Source organism: Octopus sinensis, linkage group LG9, assembly GCF_006345805.1.
Source record: "Octopus sinensis linkage group LG9, ASM634580v1, whole genome shotgun sequence".
Classification (NCBI taxonomy): domain Eukaryota; kingdom Metazoa; phylum Mollusca; class Cephalopoda; order Octopoda; family Octopodidae; genus Octopus; species Octopus sinensis.
Window position 1 is genome coordinate 97,623,928 of NC_043005.1, and position 22,919 is coordinate 97,646,846.

Genomic DNA, 22,919 nt, shown 5'->3' on the forward strand with positions numbered 1-22,919 from the left:
TTGCTTAACAATATTTCCCCACCAACATTTTTGCTTTGTGACTGAAGTAACAAGTAAATATGCCAAACCAATACATTTAATATAATCAGACTACAAAATGGTTTGATATAACCAAGGAGAAAATGAAAGCATTCATGGATTAGATTACAATGATAGAAATAATCATAATGCTAACTATTGATTTATACTAGATTATAGTTACATTATTTCATGTTTCATATTTGGAAATTAAATTTTCTAGAGATTTGAGAACAAATTTTCTTGATAATCATACATCTGAAAATACCCAAATGAATGCTCTCAAACATAAGCTATTAGCTATTATATCATGGAGATATTTTGACATTCACATTCCTCTATGTGGGAATGGGTTTGATACATCTGCCATATTTTTATCTGTTTTTATCTAATTTTTATCTTTTGTCATCATGTGTGGAAGGCCCAACATCTTAAGATCTAGCCTTGGCACCTTCAAACATCTTTCTCAGTTTTCCTCTGCTACAGATAAACTCCACTTGAAGTAGACAGAGCCTCTTCAAACCAGTACCTAATGCCAATTCCTATCACATATGTATACCAACGGTCATCTCTCTTGCACAAGCCAATGCAGTTAATATCTACCCGGTCTTTCAGCTCATTTGTGTTCAGTATTTATTCAGAATTGGTTGGCGTTAGGAAGGGCATCCAGCTGTAGAAACACTGCCAGATCAGACTGGAGCCTGGTGCAGCCTCCTGGCTTCCCAGACCTCGGTTGAACCATCCAACCCATGCTAGCATGGAAAACGGACGTTAAATGATGATGATGAGATATAACACATCATGCTTACTTCATTTCTCTCTACCAGTCACGAAAACTTTTATTGTCAACGGAGATAAGAGTGCTCTGAAATTTTCCCAACTCTTATTCATTCGAGTAGCTATGTTTTTTTATAGCCAGCTTCCAGCAATTTTGTTCAGCTCTAGACTAGCCCTTATTCAGCAGACATATGATCGAAGATATCTAAGGTATGTGCATGAACCCACCTGCTTTTTTCCCTTTTTTTTGTAAGATACAGGGTATGATTTGAGGATTTGGCTGCTATTTCTAGCAGGATGAGCAATAACATAGAGGCCCTTATGTTGGCTCATCTAGCACTAATTAGATTACATAGATAATGACCTCATACCCTAAACGTAGTTCTCATGGAGATTCAGCATGACACAATGTGATAAGGCTGGTCCTTGGAATTATACAGGTACAACTCCTTTTTTCCCAGCTGAGTGAACTGGATCAATGTGAAATAAAAGCGTCTTGCTGAATGACACAACAGCGCCACCAGCAGGAATTGAATTCCAGACCTTATTGTGAGCCAAATACCCTAATCCCTGATGCACCTTCACAATAATACAAAAGTCAAGAATGCTTTACTACATGGCCTTTCTATTCTTTGACTTATCTTACAAAGCCTTGTGAGTGGATTTGGTAGACGGAAACTGAAAGAAGCCCGTCATAAATATATATATATGTATGTGTGTCTGTGTTTGTCTCCCCAACATCGCTTGACAACCGATGCTGGTGTGTTTACATCCCCGTAACCTAGTGGTTCGGCAAAAGGGACTGATAGAATAAATACTAGGCTTACAAAGAATAAGTCCTGGGGCCGATTTCTTCAACTAAAGGCGGTGCTCCAGCATGGCCACAGTCAAATGACTGAAACAAGTAAAAGAGTAAAGAGAGAGTTTTATATATTTTTACCGTTTCCATTGTCATTTGCATGGCTTTGTGGTTCAGAAGCTCACTTTACAACGACATGGTTTCAGCTTCAGTCTTACCGTGCAGCACCTTCTACTATAGCCATGGGTCAACCAATGCCTTGTGAATGAATCTGATCGACAGAAACTGTGTGTCTTTATGTTTGTCTGCTGCCTACCACTTGACAACTGGCATTGGCTTATGTATGTTCCTGTTACTTAGAGGTTCAGCAAAAGAGACCAATAGAATAAATACCAGATTCAGAAAAAAAAAAAAAGTACTGGGATTGATTTGTCTGAATAAATCGTTCAAGGCTGTGCCCAAGCATGACTGTGGTCCAATGAATGAAACAAGTAAAAAGGTAAAAAGATAATACATATTGTTTTCAATCTGTGATTCTTAAAACTGTATAATTACAAAAATCAGATTACAGTACTCTGTTCCAAAATGCAGTCTGCACCAATTGCAGAAAATATATGAAGCTAAGCAAAACTGAAGCTAGTTGATTATTTCTAATACATAATCAACTCCCATTTCAGAGCCTAAGGTCATAACTTGTAGCAGTCTCTTATTTGGCTACCTTCACTTTCTTTCTACTGCTCTTTATCAATGTCACTCATGGACTAACAAGGTAAGACATCCATTTAATTAGAAAAAGGCAAGGCGTATCTTGATTTCTCAACGAAACTTCTTTTAATTAAAATTAAAATAGCTAGACATGGCTGTGTAGTTAAGAAGTTTGCATCTAAACCACGTGGCTTTGGGATCAATCTCACTACACACCACTTTGGGCAAGTGTCTTCTATAATAGCCCCAGGCGAACTAATATAATGCCTTGTGAAGGAATTTATTACATTGAAACTGAAAGAAGCCCTTCATGCATATATGTGTGTGTGTGTGTGTGTGTGTAGGCAAATGATCACATTGTTTGTGGTTAGGTGCATTCCCTCTCAACATACTGTCTATTAACTTTGCGCTTTTGAATCACTCTGGAATAAAAAATTCCCTAACTTGAAAAACAGGTAAGGGTTAGCGACAGGAAGCTTATCTGATTGAAAAAAATCTTGTCTTGATTACCTTGCACCTAAGCCATGCAACATCAAATGAAATGAAGAAATAAAAATTTTTGAAAGAGAAACATGCTAATAATCTCCAGTAAAAGAATAATTTAAAAGCTACTTTTTCTTTTACCTTTTTTAAGGGCTTATATGGTATGAACCACCACCACTGTAGATTGTAGACATAAACTGGAAGAAATCCTGTGTTCTCATCAGTGTCAACTTGGAGGGAATAAGAAATGACAAACTGACCATCTTTGGTAAATCCAAGAAACACATACCTGAAAAAAGAAAAGGAAAGTGGAATTTTTTTAATGATCACAGTAAATAAATTGTAAACAAAAATAATTTCTGTGAGGAGAGAGAATACTATCAAGAACTTAATATTAACCTTTTTATACTGGTAGTGGAGCACATATTTATATCAAAAGCAGGGTAGGTGACCAATGTCCAGTATGTCTTTATAACTTGTGCTTGTTTTACTGATTCCAAAGTTACTCTAGCAGGATGTGAACTCAGAACATAAGAAATGCAACTAAATACCACAAGGCATTTTGTCTGCAGCATGCCCGTTCCTGTCATAGGTCACTTTCAGCTGATGATAAAAACATAATGCTATCGATATGCATCAACCTTAGTTGATGATGTGTTTGTAACACAAATGTCAAATAGCAAAATCTTTGCTTTTATTATGGTCAATAAGTGGAATCAGATAGCAATGAGCTGATAGAACTAACATTATTAACAATATTATAATATAGCAAGAGGTGAGAGGTGCAATGTCAAGTGGACAGCTGCTTATTGGACATTCATGGCACATTAAAAGCTTTAATCTTGTCATAGGAATGTGTATTTGTGCAAGACAATTTTAGCTATTATATATAGCTGTTGATAAGCTGATGGTGGTGATTTGTGTAACTGACTAGGTCAACAGCGCTTCTCCAATATGAACCATGTCAAGATTGATATTACTTTCAGCTGTGATGTACAATATAAAATATCTGATTTTATCAGAATCAACTGACAGTAAATATCCAAAGTTTACTGTATTCATGAGGAAATATTTGAAAAACTTGTCAGTCATGGTTCAACATATATAGGTGTATTTTTATTTCTTATTCATATTTATACTAATTAAAAGTGTGTTATTTGCAGCACTACAAAATTACAAACTGTGTGGGTGTGTTGAATGTAGTTTGGCCAAATGGTTAAGAAGTTCATGTAGTAACCATTAAATCTTGGGTCCAAATCAACTGCATACCATTTTGGGCAAGTGTTAATTAACATAGCCCAAAGTGTTGAGGGTGGAATTGGGTATATGAAAACTGCATGGAATACTGTCACATGGACTATACCTATAATTCAACGGTTATCCTTGGTTATATATACTGTTGTTCCTATTCTCCATGAGAATTACCTTCAGGGTATACATGTTTTTGGAATACTCAGCCACCTACACATTAAGTTAAGGAGCTGGTAGTTCAGTTGACTGAATAACACAGTATCTGTTGTTAAAAGTATATATATATATATATAAAATTAAATAAGGGTAGAAATTGATATAAATCAATTAAAACCAGTGGCCTAGCATATTTTTTAAAAAATCCGAAGATTAAAAATTTTATACATACAAAAGTGGTCATTCCTCTAAATTTTGTATGTATATATATATATATAAAATTATAAATGAAAGAGAATTAGTTTGATAAAATTTTATTTAACAAGCCTTACTGACACCTGTGCTGTGGCATGTGTAAAAAGATTCGAGCGAGGTCATTGCTAGTATCGTCTGACTGGCCCCCGTGCCGGTGGCACGTAAAAAGCATCCACTACACTCTCAGAGTGGTTGGCTTTAGGAAGGGCATCCAGCTGTAGAAACTCTGCCAGATCAAGATTGAAGCCTGGTGCAGCCATCTGGTTCGCCAGACCTCAGTCATTCATCCAACCCATGCTAGCATGGAAAGCGGATGTAAAACGACGATGATGATGATGATGATATAAAAAATCATAAATGAAAGAGAAATAGTTTGATAAAATTTTATTTAACAATAAGAAAATACTAAATATCATGACAAATTGTTTTGTAACTTAGAAACATGTAAATAATTTTTATTATATAATAATAAATTATTACATTCAACTATTTCTGTTATTTATGACTTTATACGCTCCTTTTCGTTTTCTCTTGTATTGTACTGTATATTCTATGTTTTGTAGAATGATTTATTAAGGAGCTTTTATTTAGGAGTACTATCGAATTACTTGAATCCATATATTGTGACTCCTATCTATATAAAGAAAACAGGCCCATTGTCGTATAGCATTAAATATATGTTGTGTACACTGACCACACTTCATACAATTTGTCCACCAACAGTATTTTGTTTATTTTATTTATATTGAAATACAGCATTTTTTTCCTGTTTTGCATATATCTTGGCAAAAATTGACAATGCTTTGACTCATATAAATAGACCCAAGCACTTGACTGGTCATTCCATATCTTATACTGTCTTACACCTACATATATATATATATATATATATATATATATATATACACACACACACACATATATATATCATGCTAGTTACTCATTCTGTTGGCACACAGTGTTTCTCACAAATAGCAAGAAACCCAGAGTAGCAATGAAGTAAATAACTAGTGTTAAATGAATATACTCTGTACATGTATTGAGCATTCTTTATCTTTTTATACCTCTTGTCGCATGAGAGAGAGAGAGAGAGTTGCAACCTAATAGTCATTGATAAATCTGAAAAGTTGTAAGAGACATGAAATACGTATGTACAGATAAAAATAGACTATTGGTACACGAGGAAAGCTAGGTGATATCTGATCAATGTTGCCTGGCTTAACCTTTCTGCACATATGCTTTGGGACAAACCAGATGTTTAAAAATTATCTCATAATAAAGATTAGTCAAAATATTTGCAGTATTTTTTAATTAGTATTGTCATCCAATCAATTGTGTGTGTGTGTGTGTGTGTGTAAATAAATAAGGTTTCTCAATTTCTTGTAGGTTAATATGAATTTGAATGCAGAGCTAAATAATGTTTAACTCTTTAGCATTCATTTTACTGTCAAATGTAATGCTCTATTTTGTATTTTACTTGTGTCAGTCATTGGGCCATGCTGGGGCACTGCCACACTGGTTTGAATTAATCGTGCATTATACTGTAGTTCTAGGTTCAGTGCCACTGCATGGCACCTTGGGCAAGTATCTTCTACTATTGCTTTGGGCTAACCAAAGCCATGAGTGGATTTGGTAGTCAGAAACTGAAAGAAGTTTACATATATATATATATATATATATATATATATATATTTATGTGTGTCTTTGTGTCTGTGTTTGTTTCCCCCCATCACTGCCTGACAACCAGTGTTGGTGTGTTTACGTCCTTGTGAATTAGCAGTTCAGCAAAAGAAACTGATAGAATAAGTACTAGGCTTTAAAAAAATGTCTTGGAGTCAATTTGTTTGACTAGAACCACTTCAAGGCAGTGCTCCAGCATGGCTGCAGTCAAATGACTGAAACAAGTAAAAGAATATAGACAACAGGATGTGATTTGAGAGATATTTGGTTGTTAATTATTTCAGCCATGTTGGATAACCATGTAGAGGTTCCATCGTTAGCTTTTTTTTTTATTACAACAGAAAGAGCACCACAACAAGAAAGCGTGTTTTTAAACAATGGCCTTCTTGATAAATACATCAATTAGTTTAAGTGACATGATGTAGTTGTTTAAAAAAAATCTTAAGACACACTATTTGTTTACATTCAAGATACTGGCTTTTTCTGAAGATGCTGAGAGCCATCTTATCAAAGAACCATCAGGGAGTCTGTAAAGTGAAAATCTACTGAGACATGCAAGCATTTCAAAAGGTGAATCAAAACACCTGCTTAATGGTGCCTACACAGCCAAAGACAACATTGAAAAAACAAAAGAATCTATTGAAAACTAACTCTAACATAGTACCCATATATAATGTCATGGAGAGTGCATGAAACAACAAGGTGGTGGTATTTGAGTAAAAACTCAAGTAGCATTTATAATAATTTAAAATTATTTTCAGTTGAATTCTTACATTTCTCTGGTAAAATATGAATTTTAAAAAATTACAATTCTTTTCTCTAATCTTGTATACTAGCTGATGTACCTGGTAATTGTTGGGAAAGCGGGGCTTATTCCTTGGTTCCGTTCTCATAATTGTTTCGCTAATCCAATAACATTACAATGTAGCCCTTAAAATGGTTTTTGTGCATTTACAGAGAATACCGAACTGTCTTACACAGGATCTTGTTTTTAGGAATTCCCAATAAGTTATGAATACCCAAATTGTGAAGTCTGTTATGTAATAACATGAAATTAGTTACTCAATAGTAAGAATTCAATTAAAGTAACCCCAAAAAGGGCTTTAATGTGTTCCCAGAGTATATGGAACATAAGAGGAAATACTAATAAAGTATGTATACTAAAATTGTGAAGCATGTTACGTAATAACAGGCTAATCAGATATGAGATAATAACAATTCAAAGTAAATAACTCTGAAAAGGGCTTTTGTGTGTTCCCAGAGGACATTATCCTCAGGGGCGGAGGTCAACAATTTTGAGAGGAGGGGTAGTCAATAACACTGATTTCAGTACTTCACTGGTGCTTATTTTATTGAACCTGAAAGAAACATCTACTGAAAGAAGATCTCTGATCAGCTATTACACTTCAAAACCAACCATTCACAACATTTGTTACACTGGGCCGATGAATCAGCTTCAAAGTTTTTTCAGCTTGTAGCACTTAGGCTGATGAATTTGCCTGGGTGTCCCAAGAGGGTTAATAATTGTTTCCAGTTTAGAATATCTTCTGAGAAGGCAACAGTAACTGGGTAGGTGGTGTGGGTACATCAATGTAGTCAGAATGTGCGATAGGATACTTAAGCTTATATTAGTTTTGCAAGGTAGTACAGCAACTATTATTTCTGCCTATGGCTATCAAATGAACAAAAGAATAGATCTCATGATACTCTTTTGCAGACTACCTCAAAGACAAATGACAGTGACCTTATCTTTGTGGCTGGTGACTTCAATAGAAATGTTGGGCAGCATCTGGAGTTCTGTGATGCAAATAACCTAATGATCTGCAACACCATCTTCAAGAAACCAGCCAGTCACCAGATAATCTATCAATCTGACTGCCTACATTCTCACCAGAAGTCGGGATATATAGCTGCTCAAAAATGCAAAGACCTTCCCAGGCGGAGAATGTACTCCTCAACATAGGTTAGTCACTAGTGACTTTAGATGCTAGGTTAGAAAGATTCCAATATGCAGATCAATCTAGAAAAGAAGGATTTGGAAGCTTAAGGATACTTAGAATAGTCAGAGATTTAAAGACATCTTAATTGAAGCATTTGATGAGAAACAAGATGAATTACAGACATGTAACAGAGGACAGATGAAGGTCCCTACAGGACAACTTATATGTGGCTGGTGTAAAATCCCAAACAGGGGTAGGGTGACATGGTGGTGGAACAGTGTAGTAGACAGGGACATAAGTGCAAAGAAACAGGACTGGAAGAGTTGGAGTAGCTAGAATGAAAACTAGGAGGCAGGTGTATTTACCTTGGGAAGGAGCTGAAAGGAAGAAGTTTGCCTATGTTGTGCAGTGTGAGGACCAGAGGCACGAGGTATTCTGGATTGCAAGGGTGTGTATCAGAAAATTGTGATCTTGCAGGAATGAAGTGTGTTTGGATGAATGATGGCACACTTGCACTTAATGACCTTCCAAAGAAAGAGGCATAGAAGTGTCACTATAAAAGGCAGCTAAATGTAGAGAATGCATAGTAGAAGGAGACCCAATAGAGGGACATGCTAGGAAAGTCCCTGGCCCCATCAACATGCTTAAAATATCTGGCAGAGTAGGCTTTGTCACCTGTATAGTGAATCAAGTTATCCAGGAAGGGGTCATACCCAACAACTGGTGTAGAAGCATTATAATCAACTGCTAAAAAAGGAAAGGTAATGTTTCAGATTGAAGTAATTCAAGAGGAATCAAATTGCTAGACCAGGTCATGGAAGTTACAGAAAGAGTCGTAGCTCAACTAATTATGAAGAGAGTTAACCAAGATGAGATGCAGTTTGGTTTTGTGCCAGAGAAAAGCACCACTGATGCTATCTTCCTAGTCAGGCAAAATGCAAGAGAAACATTCAGCAAAAAATAAACTGCTATACTTGGCATAAGTTGACATGAAGAAAGCCTTTGACAGGGTCTCACACTCACTTATCTGGAGGTCAGTGTAAGGGCTATAGGCAGATGAGCTGTTGGTGAGAGTCATGCATGTACATGGACGCTGTCAGTAAGATCAAAGTCAGCATTGGGTACAGTAATGAATTAGTGTGCAGGTAGTTCACCAAAGATCAGTTTTCAGCCCCTTCATTTATTGTAGCCCTAATTTAAAACTGGTTGCCTTTGAGAGCTTCTCTATGCTGACAACATTGTTTTTATTGATGAATCTCTACCAGAGTAAAAAACGGAAATTTAGAAGCAAGGCCTGGAATCTAAGAGGCTTAGCAAAGGTCAAAGAGCTAGTAAGCAGACAAATTACTAATCCTTTCAGGGAACTGGCCTTGTTCAATATGTAGAAAAGGTGTAGGTAGAAATTTAATTTGGTGTACCCAGTGCAAGCTATGGACACATAAGAGGTGCAGTGGAATCACAGGAAGGTTAACAGAGAAAGTAGTCATGTGTGTGGTAGGTAGATATGCAGGTACAATGAACACTATATCTTTAACTACCAACTTTTTGTTCCTTCTTAGATTTTATTTTTGCTCACTCAGCCATTTTACCATACCATCTCAAATATTTCAGAGATGACTCAACATCTTAAATTAGTTAAATATTTAAGACTACAGACATAAACATAGTACCTAAAATGAATATATTAACTGAAGAGATGTGCAACTAAAAGGTGAAGATATCTATATTTTGTGAAATGTCATTCCAATAATACATCAGCATATCATTTTTTATTTTAGTTAAAAAACAAAATGATTCTAAAGCTTGCCTTTCATAGCTCTCACTCTGTGATCAAGTAGCAGTAATATAATATTGATACAACTGACCTTATACATTCAAACAAAAGTTGGCTTTGTGCCTAAGACAAAGGATATCAAACTACGAGCTTCACCCTACAATCAGATATTGGAATATAAAGTGTTATTTTCTCTCTCCATGGATGGGCTTGTGCTATCCCAAAAGTTAGGTTTTAAAACATATGGTACCACTGAGTGGGATTTAATTGCAATTTGGAGCCAATCAACTAACAGCATAACAATTTATGATAAATTTCAAGAATACAATAATTTATTAATAACAGTTAATATACTTACCCATCATCTAGTAAAACTCTTGGTACAAGCGATGTTAATTTAAAACAAAGCCTTCCAGGAATTTTCTTGAAAAATTTTTCTTTCCTTTGATGCCTATGTGTTTGAAGTGATCCCCGAACCTATCAAAAATAAAAGTGTACAAATATTTCATTAGCCTAAGTAAAAATTGACTAAATCTTGAATAAAATATTGCAAATAGTGGCAATTAATCTGAAGTTTTTAACTCAAACAAAAATTACAGGTGCACACTATGAAAAAACAAAAAAAAGGACATTTAGTCAGGAAAATCAGACTTCATTTAATACATATATCTTTTATCACAATTCATATATAGAATATAAAGAAAGCCAGGAGGTATGTGATAAATATATTTATTTCACCATAAGATTACGATGGTTTCACAGCTTGGTCCACTAAAGAAGCCTTTTTGTGAGTACCACAGGATTAGATAAATTCATATATATATATATATATATGAATAAAAAGATTTTTTTCAAAATTTTCATACATCAAAAAGATTAATTATATTGTTTTGTCTTTTTATTTGCAGTAACACTAAATCCCAAATATTTAATTACAAATATCTTATGATATTCCAAGCAAATATAATATAAACTGAAGGATACAGAGCAATAACAAGAAGCAAAATGAAGGAAATTGAGTACAACAAAATTTATTTTTAGGTAGATGGCTCTGCTCAATCTGTAGAAAAGGCATAGGTAGGAACTCTGTAAGATGCACCAAGTGTAAGCTATGGACACGTAAGAGGTGCTGCAATGTCAAAGGAAGACTAACTAGGAAGATAGTTTTTGTATGTGGCAGATGCTCAAGAGCAATAAACACTGAAAATGTGCAGAGACCAACTTCCACCACATTCCAGGGAGAAAAACTAGAAATATTTGATAGCTTCCGTTACCTAGGTGACCAAGTCAGTAGCGGGGGTGGGTGTGCTGAAAGTGTAACTGCTAGAGTAAGAATAGCCTGGGCAAAGTTCAGAGTTCTTACCCCTGCTGGTGTCAAGGCCTCTCGCTCAGAGTAAAAGGTAGACTGTATGATGCATGTGTACGAACAGCTATGCTACATGGTAGTGAAACATGGGCAGTGACTACTGAGGATATGCGTAAGCTCACAAGAAATGAAGCCAGTATGCTCCGATGGATGTGTAATATCAGTGTTCATACTCGACAGAGTGTAAGTACCTTGAGAGAAAAGACAGACCTAAGAAGCATCAGTTGTGGTGTGCAAGAGAGACTTTTGCACTGGTATGGTCATGTGACAAGAATGGATGAAGATAGTTGTGTGAAAAAGTGCCACACCCTAGCGGTTGAGGGAACCTGTGGAAGAGGTAGACCCAGGAAAACCTGGGACGAGGTGGTGAAGCACGACCTTCGAACTTTAGGTCAAACCAAGGAAATGACTAGAGACCGAGACCTATGGAAGTATGCTGTGCGTGAGAAGACCCGGCAGGACAAGTGAGACCATAACCCGTGGCCTCTACATGGGATGTAGCCAGTCCACTTATGCATACCTTTGCTTCTTGGAACACAAAACTCTACTTGTGAAGACATGTTGAGGCAAGTGAGAATCAGAATCAAAATCGATCTACATCAATGGAAATTGTACCTGTGATACCAGTGCTGGTGGCATGTAAGCAAACCACCCGAACGTGGCCGTTGCCAGCGCCACCCCGACGGGCCTCCGTGCCGGTGGCACCTAAAAAGCACCATCCGGCCGTGGCCGTTTGCCAGCCTCCCCTGGCACGTAAAAAGTACCCACTACACTCACGGAGTGGTTGGCGTTAGGAAGGGCATCCAGCCGTAGAAACATTACCAAACCAGACTGGAGCCTGGTGCAGCCTCCTGGCTTCCCAGACCCCAGTTGAACCGTCCAACCCATGCTAGCATGGAAAGCGGACGCTAAATGATGACGACGATGTAATAAAATAATTATTTTCTCAAATGCTTTTGCACCCTCATCTGATAAATGTCAATACAAAGAAAAGATAAAATGGCTTAAGCTACATCAGATAACCATGCAACACAGACGTAAAAAAGATACAATGGAACTAATGTACAAACTAGGTGTCTTGAAGCTATTCCGGACCCAATGCCTATAAATGAACTAGCATGTGAAATCAAGGTTTGTATAAATTAAACGTTTGACCTAATCCAATTAGTCTTGACTGCTACAAAACAGGTTAAAATCATATTATGATTATAGGTAAAAAGCCATAATTTCTTTTATCATCATCGTTTAACATCCGCTTTCCATGCTAGCATGGGCTGGACGATTTTGACTGAGGTCTGGCAAACCAGATAGCTGCACCAGGCTCCAATCTTGATCTGGCAGAGTTTCTACAGCTGAATGCCCTTCCTAACACCAACCACTCCGAGAGTGTAGTGGGTACTGGCAATGACCTTGAATCTCTTTACACATGCCACCAGCACAGGTGCCAGTAAGGCAATGCTGGTAACGATCACGCTCGAATGGTGCCCTTTTACTACCTTGTAGAGAAATAAATTCTCTTTTAAACAACATAAAACATGTTGCCAATGCGTTTTATTATAATACACATTATTTATAAATGGGAATAAAGGAGTAAAGATGCCCCTTGGTCATGAATGATCATGAGATTGCATTTAGAAAGTTCCCCTCCTAGGCACAAGTCTGGACAAGATTGTTTATGGAAAACCAGCAGTCCCCCATGCATACCAGCTTCCTCTCTCCATGTCACCAATGTTATCCAAGGGAAAGGCAAAGCTTGATACAGCTTAGCACCAGTGCTGTCACAACTCATTTCTACAGATGAATGAACTGGAGCAATGTGAAATAAAGTGTCTTGCTCAAGAACACAACACACAGTCCAGTCAGGGAATTGAACTTACAACCTCATGATCATAAGCTCGATGCTCTAACCTTCACTTGAAATGGGATAAAAGAGGGAATTTTAAATTAAGAAGCAAAACTTCAACAAATATGAAATCTTAGAATGTCTTGATTAGACATTCACCTGGACTTATTATTTTTTTTATATATAAAAAACTTACAGAGCAAAAAACTTTCTCGTACTAATTAGAATTGGCAAGTAAGAAATGTAACTGAGTCAAAGAGAATTAACCAGTTCAGGAATAGATTTGCCAAATATCAGAATATTTAATGCATTTAAAACAGCATTCTGATATGCTGAAAAAGACTTGTATGAAACAATTTGGCATTCAGTCGCTCCCTCTCCATCATAAAAAAAGGTAATAGTTATGCTAAGAAGGAGACAAAAGGTAGTTGATCTTCATTATTTAATGTATGACATTGATTTGAGATACAGCAAAAAACAAGCTAACTGCCATTGTTGACAAAAATATTCAAATTACAACAATCTTAAACAGAAACCACAGAGAAATAATACGAAAATTACTATCATTATTCTAAGTTTCAGCTTTTAATTATAAACTTCTTGTTTTTATTCTGCTGTTTCTAACGCTGAACAAATATTTTAGATTAATCTCTTCCTTTAATATTCTTTGGCTCTTGACAAACTAAAAGAAGACAAACAATGAGAGACAGTTTAATATTGATTTCTTACTAAAGCACAGTCATAAATTTATGCAGAGAAGAGAATGAGTTTCTCTGATATTTGTACATTTTTCAACAGAACAACTAGAGTATCTGAATCATCAATCAACAAGAGGGAAAATGACCAGGTCGGTTGGATTATTAGGATCTTAATTCTTGCTCTGATGCTTAAGACAAGCTTAATATCAAAATCAGCATATTCAATGCTGAAAGGAAACTATTCCTCAAGATATTAAGAGATAATGAAATATGATTTGAATCATTAATTCTACTATTTTTCAAAGAGCAAAATGCCACTTTAGTATTTATGTTGTCATAATTTTCAGAAGGTAAATTTAAACTCAATGTAAACGGAAAAGAAACTCTTTTGTGAACTGACATAAGTAAATTGATAAACACTACATTATGAACAGAATGTTTTTAATCCAGTAACTGCAATACAATTTATGCAGCCAAAACATTTCGGCTTCAATTTTGTTCTGCTTTTAATTTAATATTCACTCATGTGTTCTAATACACACTTAAATCCATATATATTCATTCATATTAAAATGTCAAGTAAAATGAGTTGTACAGCATTTTCTGTTGAATATATCAGATATCCTGCAACTATGAGAAAAATTGTAAAATCAAGCTTCAAATTATTTTATATACTTTTTCCTAGAAGTGTTATGATAAAATTTTTTTTACTATATAATGAAGCTAATAGTTCTTAAGTGTAAATGTTCCCGCTGGCTAGAAAACATAATGAAACAGCTTTCCTGTTGCTAATCAGCAGGGATAAAATCTTCCTACACAATCTTACAAGTAAAGTATAATATAACACTAACTTATTCTGATATCAGTAACTGTTGTTGCCCTTGACAAAGCTAAATTATTTATCTATCTATCTATTAGAAGTTTCCTGTCTGATTGCTTCATCAGAGCATATGTTGGTGTGTGTGTGTGTGTGGGTGTGTTTGGGGGAGGAGCTCTCTTCAACCCGCATTCTAGCAATTCAAGTGTACTCTAAGGTTTAGTTGACTCTACCACACTCATTTCTGCACGACCTACTTACTGTTACTTATAATCACACACACCTACAAAAAGTCACCCTACACTCCTTCACATTTCTGCACAACAGACATTGTGCATACACCATCTAGACATATCTTGCCAGTCAGGCATTGTTTCCGTAGAGAGGCTTTAAAAATATCCTTCATTTGAAAATATGGCAACCCCAAATACATCTGATACACATTAAGGAAATACTCCCTTTTTACATGAACAGCACACAACAAAAAACCCCTTTAAAGTCACTAAAAATGCTAAATCTCACAATCTCTTTCGTACAGTTACGTCATATATAAAGTAACCTTTCCAAAAACTGCATACTAAAGACAAAGTTTTCTCTTCAAAGTCAGAAAACATTTCACTTGTTGACTTAGATTGAACAAGTGCTACTGATACACATTAATATCTTTGGCTGCATCCCTCAAATGACCATTGGTCTTATTGGTAATGCCTGCTAGCATGCTGTTTCTTTTCTGTCTTTTCTATCGTTAACTACAATTTTCTGTTTCTCTAAACTGGCAAGCAACATAATTCATTTTGCATTTCCACCTTATCTCCATTATGTGTCATCTCTGAACCTCACATTTTTACCAATCATTTTCTCAGACTATAAAGGTATATGGATTTCATTGCATCAATTCCATTAATGTGAAATCTTGTAAAAATCTTCAGTGCAGTTGTCCTCCTCAATACAACAAAAACACTTCTAAAAGCCTTTGCAGTATTAAGCCTATTACATATATCTTAACCCTTTTGTTACTGTATTTATTTTAAGATGCTCTGTATTTCTTTTAATTAAATAAAACAAAGAATTTAGTAAAATAACTTAGTTATCATTCAGCTATTGTTAGGAATGCGAATTGTGACTAAGGCTTGGTGGAATATTTTAATCCCAAACTTATGAAAACAAGACATTTGTACTCAGAGCCAGTTTCAGATGGGTTGGTAACAAAAGGGTTAAAGCATTGCTAACTCTACTACAACAGTTTCATATCACCATGCTTAGTTGGGATGTTGTCCAATCCACAAGGTTGCATTAGATTTTCATGTTCCCAATATGATTTCTGGGTTCAAGAATGTTGGAATTGCTTCTCTACTTCTCAAAGCAATACTTGCGGCTTCCTCATCTGTGCCAATAAAGAAGCCTTTATGCAGTCATTTGACTTGCCAGAAATAGCAGCCAAATCTTTTTGTATTAAACTTGATTGTCTTAAGGAAAGCATGGGATAATGCAGTGCTGGTTACATTATACCAGAACAAAAAAAAAAAGCCAGGGTGGCTATGACTGGAATATTTTTCATCATAGATTTGCTCAGGAACTGAACAACTCCATATCCTCCTCTTCTTAAATAATGGTTCTACTTTTACTGCCCTCAGCCTGAACATTCTACACATTAACTTTATTTTGTGCAAGAAGATATTTTTACATTAGAGATAGGGTTCCATTTGTACTACATCCATTTTACCATGCTAGTGTGAGTTAGAGGAATACATATTGAGATGTTTTAGAGCCAGCTGCTCTTTCAATTGCTAACCCTTACCTGTTTTTCAAATGACTGAGATTTTATCACACTCACCTTCAAAAGTATGGCATTACTGAATAATTTGCAAAAGGAAACTAACAGCAGACAATGCCATCTGCAGCTCAGCAATATTCACAAAGTCACACACACATATATGCGTGATGGATTTTGAACAGTTTCTGTCAATAACTTCACAAAAGCATTACATCCTGGGGCTACAGTAGAAGACACTTGGCTAAGGAGTTGTGCAGTGGAACTAAACCCAAAACCACACGACTGCAAAATAAATTCTTAACTACACAGTCACGACCGTCTATTTTGTGTTCATTACCTGTTTTCTTATCAACAACAAGTTGGTTTGACTGAATTTTATGCAACTTGTAAGCAAGAAGTCAAGTTGTTATGAATTCCTTTTGAAGACAGATATCCAAGTGTCCTGTGTCTTTACTCTTCAGTTTTGTGACCAGGGTATTTATGTACACAAATGTAATATATTCAAATGTCTCTAAAATAGCTTATCAGAATCTCTTGTAATGAATGCTTACCATCAATCTGTCTCAAGGTTGTTCAACCTGATAAAAATAGTAATCAAATCTCCCACAAATAACCACCAACATTCTCAAAATCAGGAGAAATGCAGAGATGTATGTGTGTGTGTGTGGGGGGGAGTAATGTAGGCCCTGATATATGCATTAAACAAAGACAAAATGATCACGGCTTCACTACTTTTATTCAGATATCTGCTCAATCAGGACTGGCCTGAGGCTAAATAAAATACCACTGACCTACTTCTAGGTCTTCACTTCTGACTGAAAATACTGGTTGTAAAGTGTTATGGTCTGTATAAACAGTCTGGTCCTTAAATTCTATAGATTACCTTAACCACATCAATTACACTCCCTATAAAAGTAAAGCTGTATGTCCTCACTTCTCTCAATGTTCTCGAAGTCAGATAAGTCAAGTTGAGTATTGACATTAACCCCATCTGAGTTGCCAAATATTTTACTTAACACCACACAGTATTCATGTTATGTACATTCAATAATGTGCGAGTAGTATAGGGCATATGAATCATTTCATATAACGAATATTTGTTGATTAACAATAATAGTTAAGGCCAGCAAACAGGAGCGGAAGATAAGCAAAGTCAGAGATGACCAACTCATACAAATCCTGAAATAGCTCCTCTGGTTAGAATAAATTTGCCAGAATAAGCAGAATGACCATTACTTGGTGGGAAAGCAACATGATCCAAATAAACCTGGGTTAGCTCTGCTCTATGCTGCATTTTCTTGCCTCTAAATAACTGTTGGCCCAGAAAATTCTAGAATCCATTTGGCGACAAAACTTGTATGCTTCCTCTGAAGTTACTACCTTTGCCATAAATAAATCAGCCAGTGGCGATAAGTCAAACCCAGATTCATGTAGGTTTTAACCCTTTCGTTACCAAACCGCCCAAAGCTGACTGAAAAAAATTTTGGTTTATGAGACCAAACCGCCCAAATTTACCTATTCATATTTAAATGAGAATATCAGAGCAAATCTCTTCAGTCCATTCGTGAAAACACGTATTATACTTCGTAAACAGTTCAACTACAGTTTTGTACAATAATGGAAGTGTAATTTTAATTCCGTGAATTTTGGGAGATTTTTTTCCGAAATTTGTTCCTATTGTATTTTCAAAATTTATAATTCTGACAAAAAATGGATACAAATTTCATTATATCAAGCAGCGAGTCAGAATTCGAAGGATTTTCTACTGAAGACCTTCATAAATCTAACTCTATGACTGAAAAAAAAAAGCACGTGGTATTTGATAATGAATCTGATGTTTCATTTTCTGAAAGTGAAAACAGTGAATCTGAGATCTCCGACAGCGATAAAGAAAACGAATTGGCACCTGAATGGAGTGAAAATTTAAAAACTGTTTCTTTCGGTGGTTTTTCTGAAGAAACTGGACCAAGCCACAGACTTTCCCAGAAGGGTAAAGCCTTAAACTATTTCTATTTACTTTTTCGAATGAGCCTATTTGAAATCATTACAGCGAAAACGAACCATTACGCTAAACGTAAACAAAGCGAAAGAAACGATAGTTTGTGGTTTCCCACAACCTTAAATGAAATTAAGGCCTATTTTGCCGTAAATATTATTATGGGTATCAGAAAGTTACCCAGAATAACAAATTCTATCGTAAAATTTTGTTGTATACCCAATTGAATATTAGCTAATAACCCATTTTCTATAGCGATGTTTGAACAAAATTTTAATAATTTTATATTTTGTGGAATTTACCTGTATCTACCTGCAATTAGTCACTTTGTGACAAAAATTATAGTATAGAATTAGTTGAGAATATTTCATTAAATTATCTTCCAAAAATCAGATTAATATATCGATAAATAAAAAAGTTATAGTTGTTTAATGAAACCATACTAAATTTATGATTATGTTAGAAATTAATTGAAACACATAAGGGGTGTAATTTGGTCAGAAATATAGTAACGAAAGGGTTAAGGCAACTCTTTTCTCTTTATGGATATATATTATGTCCTGATTGTAGATTGGGAAAATCTGAGAACTAAGGTTAAAATCTTAAAAGGAAAACAAAAAATATATATACTTCTTTATAGTAATTCTAGCTGATGTACATATCCACCTTCTTTTCTGCCAATGCATAAGCATTGTTTTAAGGAAACAAGGTGTAACTGATCTTTAACAATATCAATATTCTATCAAGCTAAGATAGGGCAAAAACAAAAATCAACGGAGATTTGATTTAAAACTAGTTATCAGCTTATTTATCATAAGCATAAAATATCCAGTCAGTATTTTAACAGTCCTAGACACGAACAGTCTAACAGTCAAAAACTATATATAATTAAAGAAAATTAAAATACTCAAGTAAGTACATTTAATAAAATATTTCATAATAGGTCTCTAAAAATTGCTTATAAAAAGCTAATATATATTATTTAATATCTAGAACTACATTTTACCATTTTGATCTGAGACATTTATGGAGAAGAAAATTAAAAAAATAATAAAACACGAAATATATACATATTCATTATTTGATAGAAACCCAAATTTTAATGATTTAATAGAATGAAAATAAACAGTCTATATAAATAAAATTAGTAAAAACTAATTAAATAAAAGAAAATTTTTTTTACTAAATTAGCAATAGAAGGGAATATTTAAAAATGTAATACAATAGACATTAATGATTCAAAACGAGCTCATATATTTGATTTGCTTTTCAGCTTTCACCAATAGCTAAGATAGCAGATTGCAGTTTATGAAAAGTAAGCAAATAAATGAAAATCTACAATGAGTTGCAAACAAATTGCTAGTCTACATTAAAACGACAACGATGATAGCAAGCTCCTTCAAGCTAGAAGCCCACATACTGAATTTGTTGACTATAACTGAGCATTTGGAGTCATTTTTTTTCCCTCTCTAAATCAATTATTGAATTGCACAATAATATCCTTGATTACATTTACAGAAGACAGTAAAGAATAACAATAACATTACTACCACCACCAACAAATACACTTTCAAAATACATGAACAGTATATAAAAGACTGATATGTGCTTTTAGTCGTTTTTTTTTTTTTTTTTAATGGAATCAGGCATCCACTTGGTGTAAACTAGAACTATAAATAGAAAAGAGGTGAACTTGTAATTCGTTTTATATTGATTTTTCTTAGAAAGGCACAAGAACATAGATTAACAACATAAAGGATGGAAAATGGGATCATGTGATGTTCATGCTTTTCTCAAGTGCATTTACGAAATGAGTGAAATGACTGCAAATATGAATCGGTGCCAAAAATTCATTTTAGATATTAAATAAAATTGATGATGGATATCTTTAGCAAATAGTGAATAACTTAATATTTGCCTTTAAAGAATGAAAAATTGAAGGGAAAAATAACGATACTGTATGAATAGAGTATATTTAATATGGCTGGCAGTTCATCCTCATCAGTTTAATATTTTTGTTTCATACTAGCAACAACGGCCAAATGATTGTGTTGATATTCCAGCCCACAGAGTTATGTACTTTAACAGTACACCAAGAGGTTGTCATCAAATCATCTTTTCAAATCAATGAAAAAGTTTCTACACCAGCAATTCTCAAATGTGGCATCCTTCCAGTAGCCCTCAATGGTCTTTCCCCTCTACAAATATAGTAAATTCTTCTTTAACTGACTCGTGTTTTACTTTTTTTGGTGTGACCCCCAAAACAGAAATCCAGGCTTTGGATCTGGCTCAGATTTTAAAAAGATTAACACTTGACTTGCTAAAAATAGCAGTCTAATTTTTTATAAACCAAAACCTATTCTTAATATATACATACACACACACACACAGCAAGCGACACTGTCTGGAGAAAAAAGTTGGGATGGTTACCGCTGGTATGCTTTTGATCTACATACCAGCTGTAACCATCTGCTCTAACAGGAAGGAATGGCCAGGGACTAAACCTTATAGCTAAGCCCAGCCTTACAAGAACCTACAGTCTCTAGAGGCATTCACATATATAATATAGCATAGACAGATAGTACAACAGTGTTTTCATATGGCTTCAATGTGTCTGAATTATCTTACTCCATCACAAGTCTTCTTTAACTAAAGTCAGTCAACATGTCTCAGTGCAGCTTATAGCATGTAGCAACCAATGCTCAAGATCCTCGTTCACTTGTTAGACATATTATATTCAGCTTCTCTTTTTATTGTTTCTGAACTATTTTGTTACATATAACCCACGCTAGCATGGAAAGCGGACGTTAAACGATGATGATATATATATACACATACTGTGCTTGAGGAGACCTATTGAGTCAAGTACATCAACATCAAAAAATCAAATGGAAATTGTAGTTGCGATACCTGTGCCGGTGGCACATAAAAAGCACCCACTACACTCACAGAGTGGTTGGTGTTAGGAAGGGCATCCAGCTGTAGAAACACTGCCAGATAAGACTGGAGCCTGGTGCAGCCTCCTGGCTTCCCAGACCCCGGTCGAACCGTCCAACCCATGCTAGCATGGAAAACGGATGTTAAACAATGATGATGATCTTCTAAGATCCACCCTATTTTGAATTTTACAAACACAATTAGGTTTTTCTGTATCCAATGATTATTTGTAAGGTGGTTTCTGTTTTTTAAATACATTTGAATTATTTTATCTTCAGTGATCTATGTAACTTCCCACTTCAAATTATCTTCACAACCTAATAATACATTTAGCATATCTTCAAGGTGATGAATTAGCAGAATGGTTTTTGTTCCAACTGTCGCCATTATGGTTAATGAAAATGTACCAATTCAGGGTAGGAGAAATTTTAGAGCGTTGAGCAAGATGCCTCATTGCATTTGTCCCAGCTATTTGTGTTCTGACAACAATACCTGTAATAACACTACTCTGGAGTTGTATCAGCCCAAGTTGGTGGCCTTTCCTTGGTTACACATCAGCATCATGGAGAGGAGAGATTTGCATGCCTGAATAACTTCTGGTCTTACCATGGCCTACACACACACACACACACACGTGCAGATGCATAGAAAACCTTAAGTAATGAGGGCACTTATGGTGTTTGTTAAATGCTTCACTATGCTTGTGTGTACAACTTCTAATACAATGAATCAGGACTGGCATCATGTCTAAGAGACAGAATTCTCTGAAGCAACTTATTTTAATAGTCTTAAAATAAACAAGATTTTAAAAATAGATTAAAAATAATTAAAGGCTAACCATTTCTCTTTAATTTTGACATTAGGATATAATGAAAAGGACAAATAAAAGTTGGTGTAAAGAATCTAAAGCTACAACCAAAAAGAAAAAAAATTGATTTGAATTACAATTCATTTTGAAGGAATGGTACAATTTCCATTGTTAGAATTAAAAACCTTCTAATATTTCTACTACTAATTTTAAAGAAGACAACACTGTCTTAGACCTTAAGACAGACATTATCTTCATGGTTGAATAGTTAACATTAAGAAAGATGTCTAGCTGCAGAATATTATTTGTATTTCCAACTTAGCCATTCTAGGTAATTCTATAAATAATCTAAATTATTAATACAGTGTCACTTAAAACAGAGATCCATTGATTTCAAAATGTCTTTATGCTAATTCTTCAAACTATTTTTTTTACTCGATAGCCACACTGATGTAAACTATTTTCACAAATAGCCACATAGGTTTGGTGTATATGCAATCGTGTGCATAGGATACTGCACCTCATCATAGAATCACAAATTAGAGATGTTGAAGGAGCTTATACATGGTTACTTGACTTGCAAGAAATAACAGCCACATCTCTATCACAGCAAGCACCATTGCCTTAAACAAGACACACTGACCCTTAGAAATCTCTAATAAGATGGAATTTGTCATTACTGGAATGCTTTTATTATAAGTTTTTCTCAATCAATAACAAATTAAGCAGCAATAACAAATTAACTATAAAAGAGACATTCTGTTTATCTCTAAGTCTTAGTTATAAGAAGTAAAAAAAAACAAATGAGGAGAAGGCATGTTGTAAAAAAAAAAGAAAGTTTA

General features: G+C 35.0%; 1 protein-coding gene across 1 annotated transcript in view; it reads right to left on the reverse strand.

Moving 5' to 3' along the window:
- The window catches only part of LOC115215740 (DDB1- and CUL4-associated factor 15), a 119,868-nt gene that overhangs the window by 59,079 nt on the left and 37,870 nt on the right, over positions 1 to 22,919 (reverse strand). The window contains exons 2-3 of the mRNA XM_029785034.2: positions 10,197 to 10,315; positions 2,924 to 3,071 (exon numbers count right to left, since the gene is read on the reverse strand). Coding sequence (XP_029640894.1) covers positions 2,924 to 3,071; positions 10,197 to 10,315 — 267 coding nt within the window. The remainder of the gene's footprint in view (positions 1 to 2,923; positions 3,072 to 10,196; positions 10,316 to 22,919) is intronic.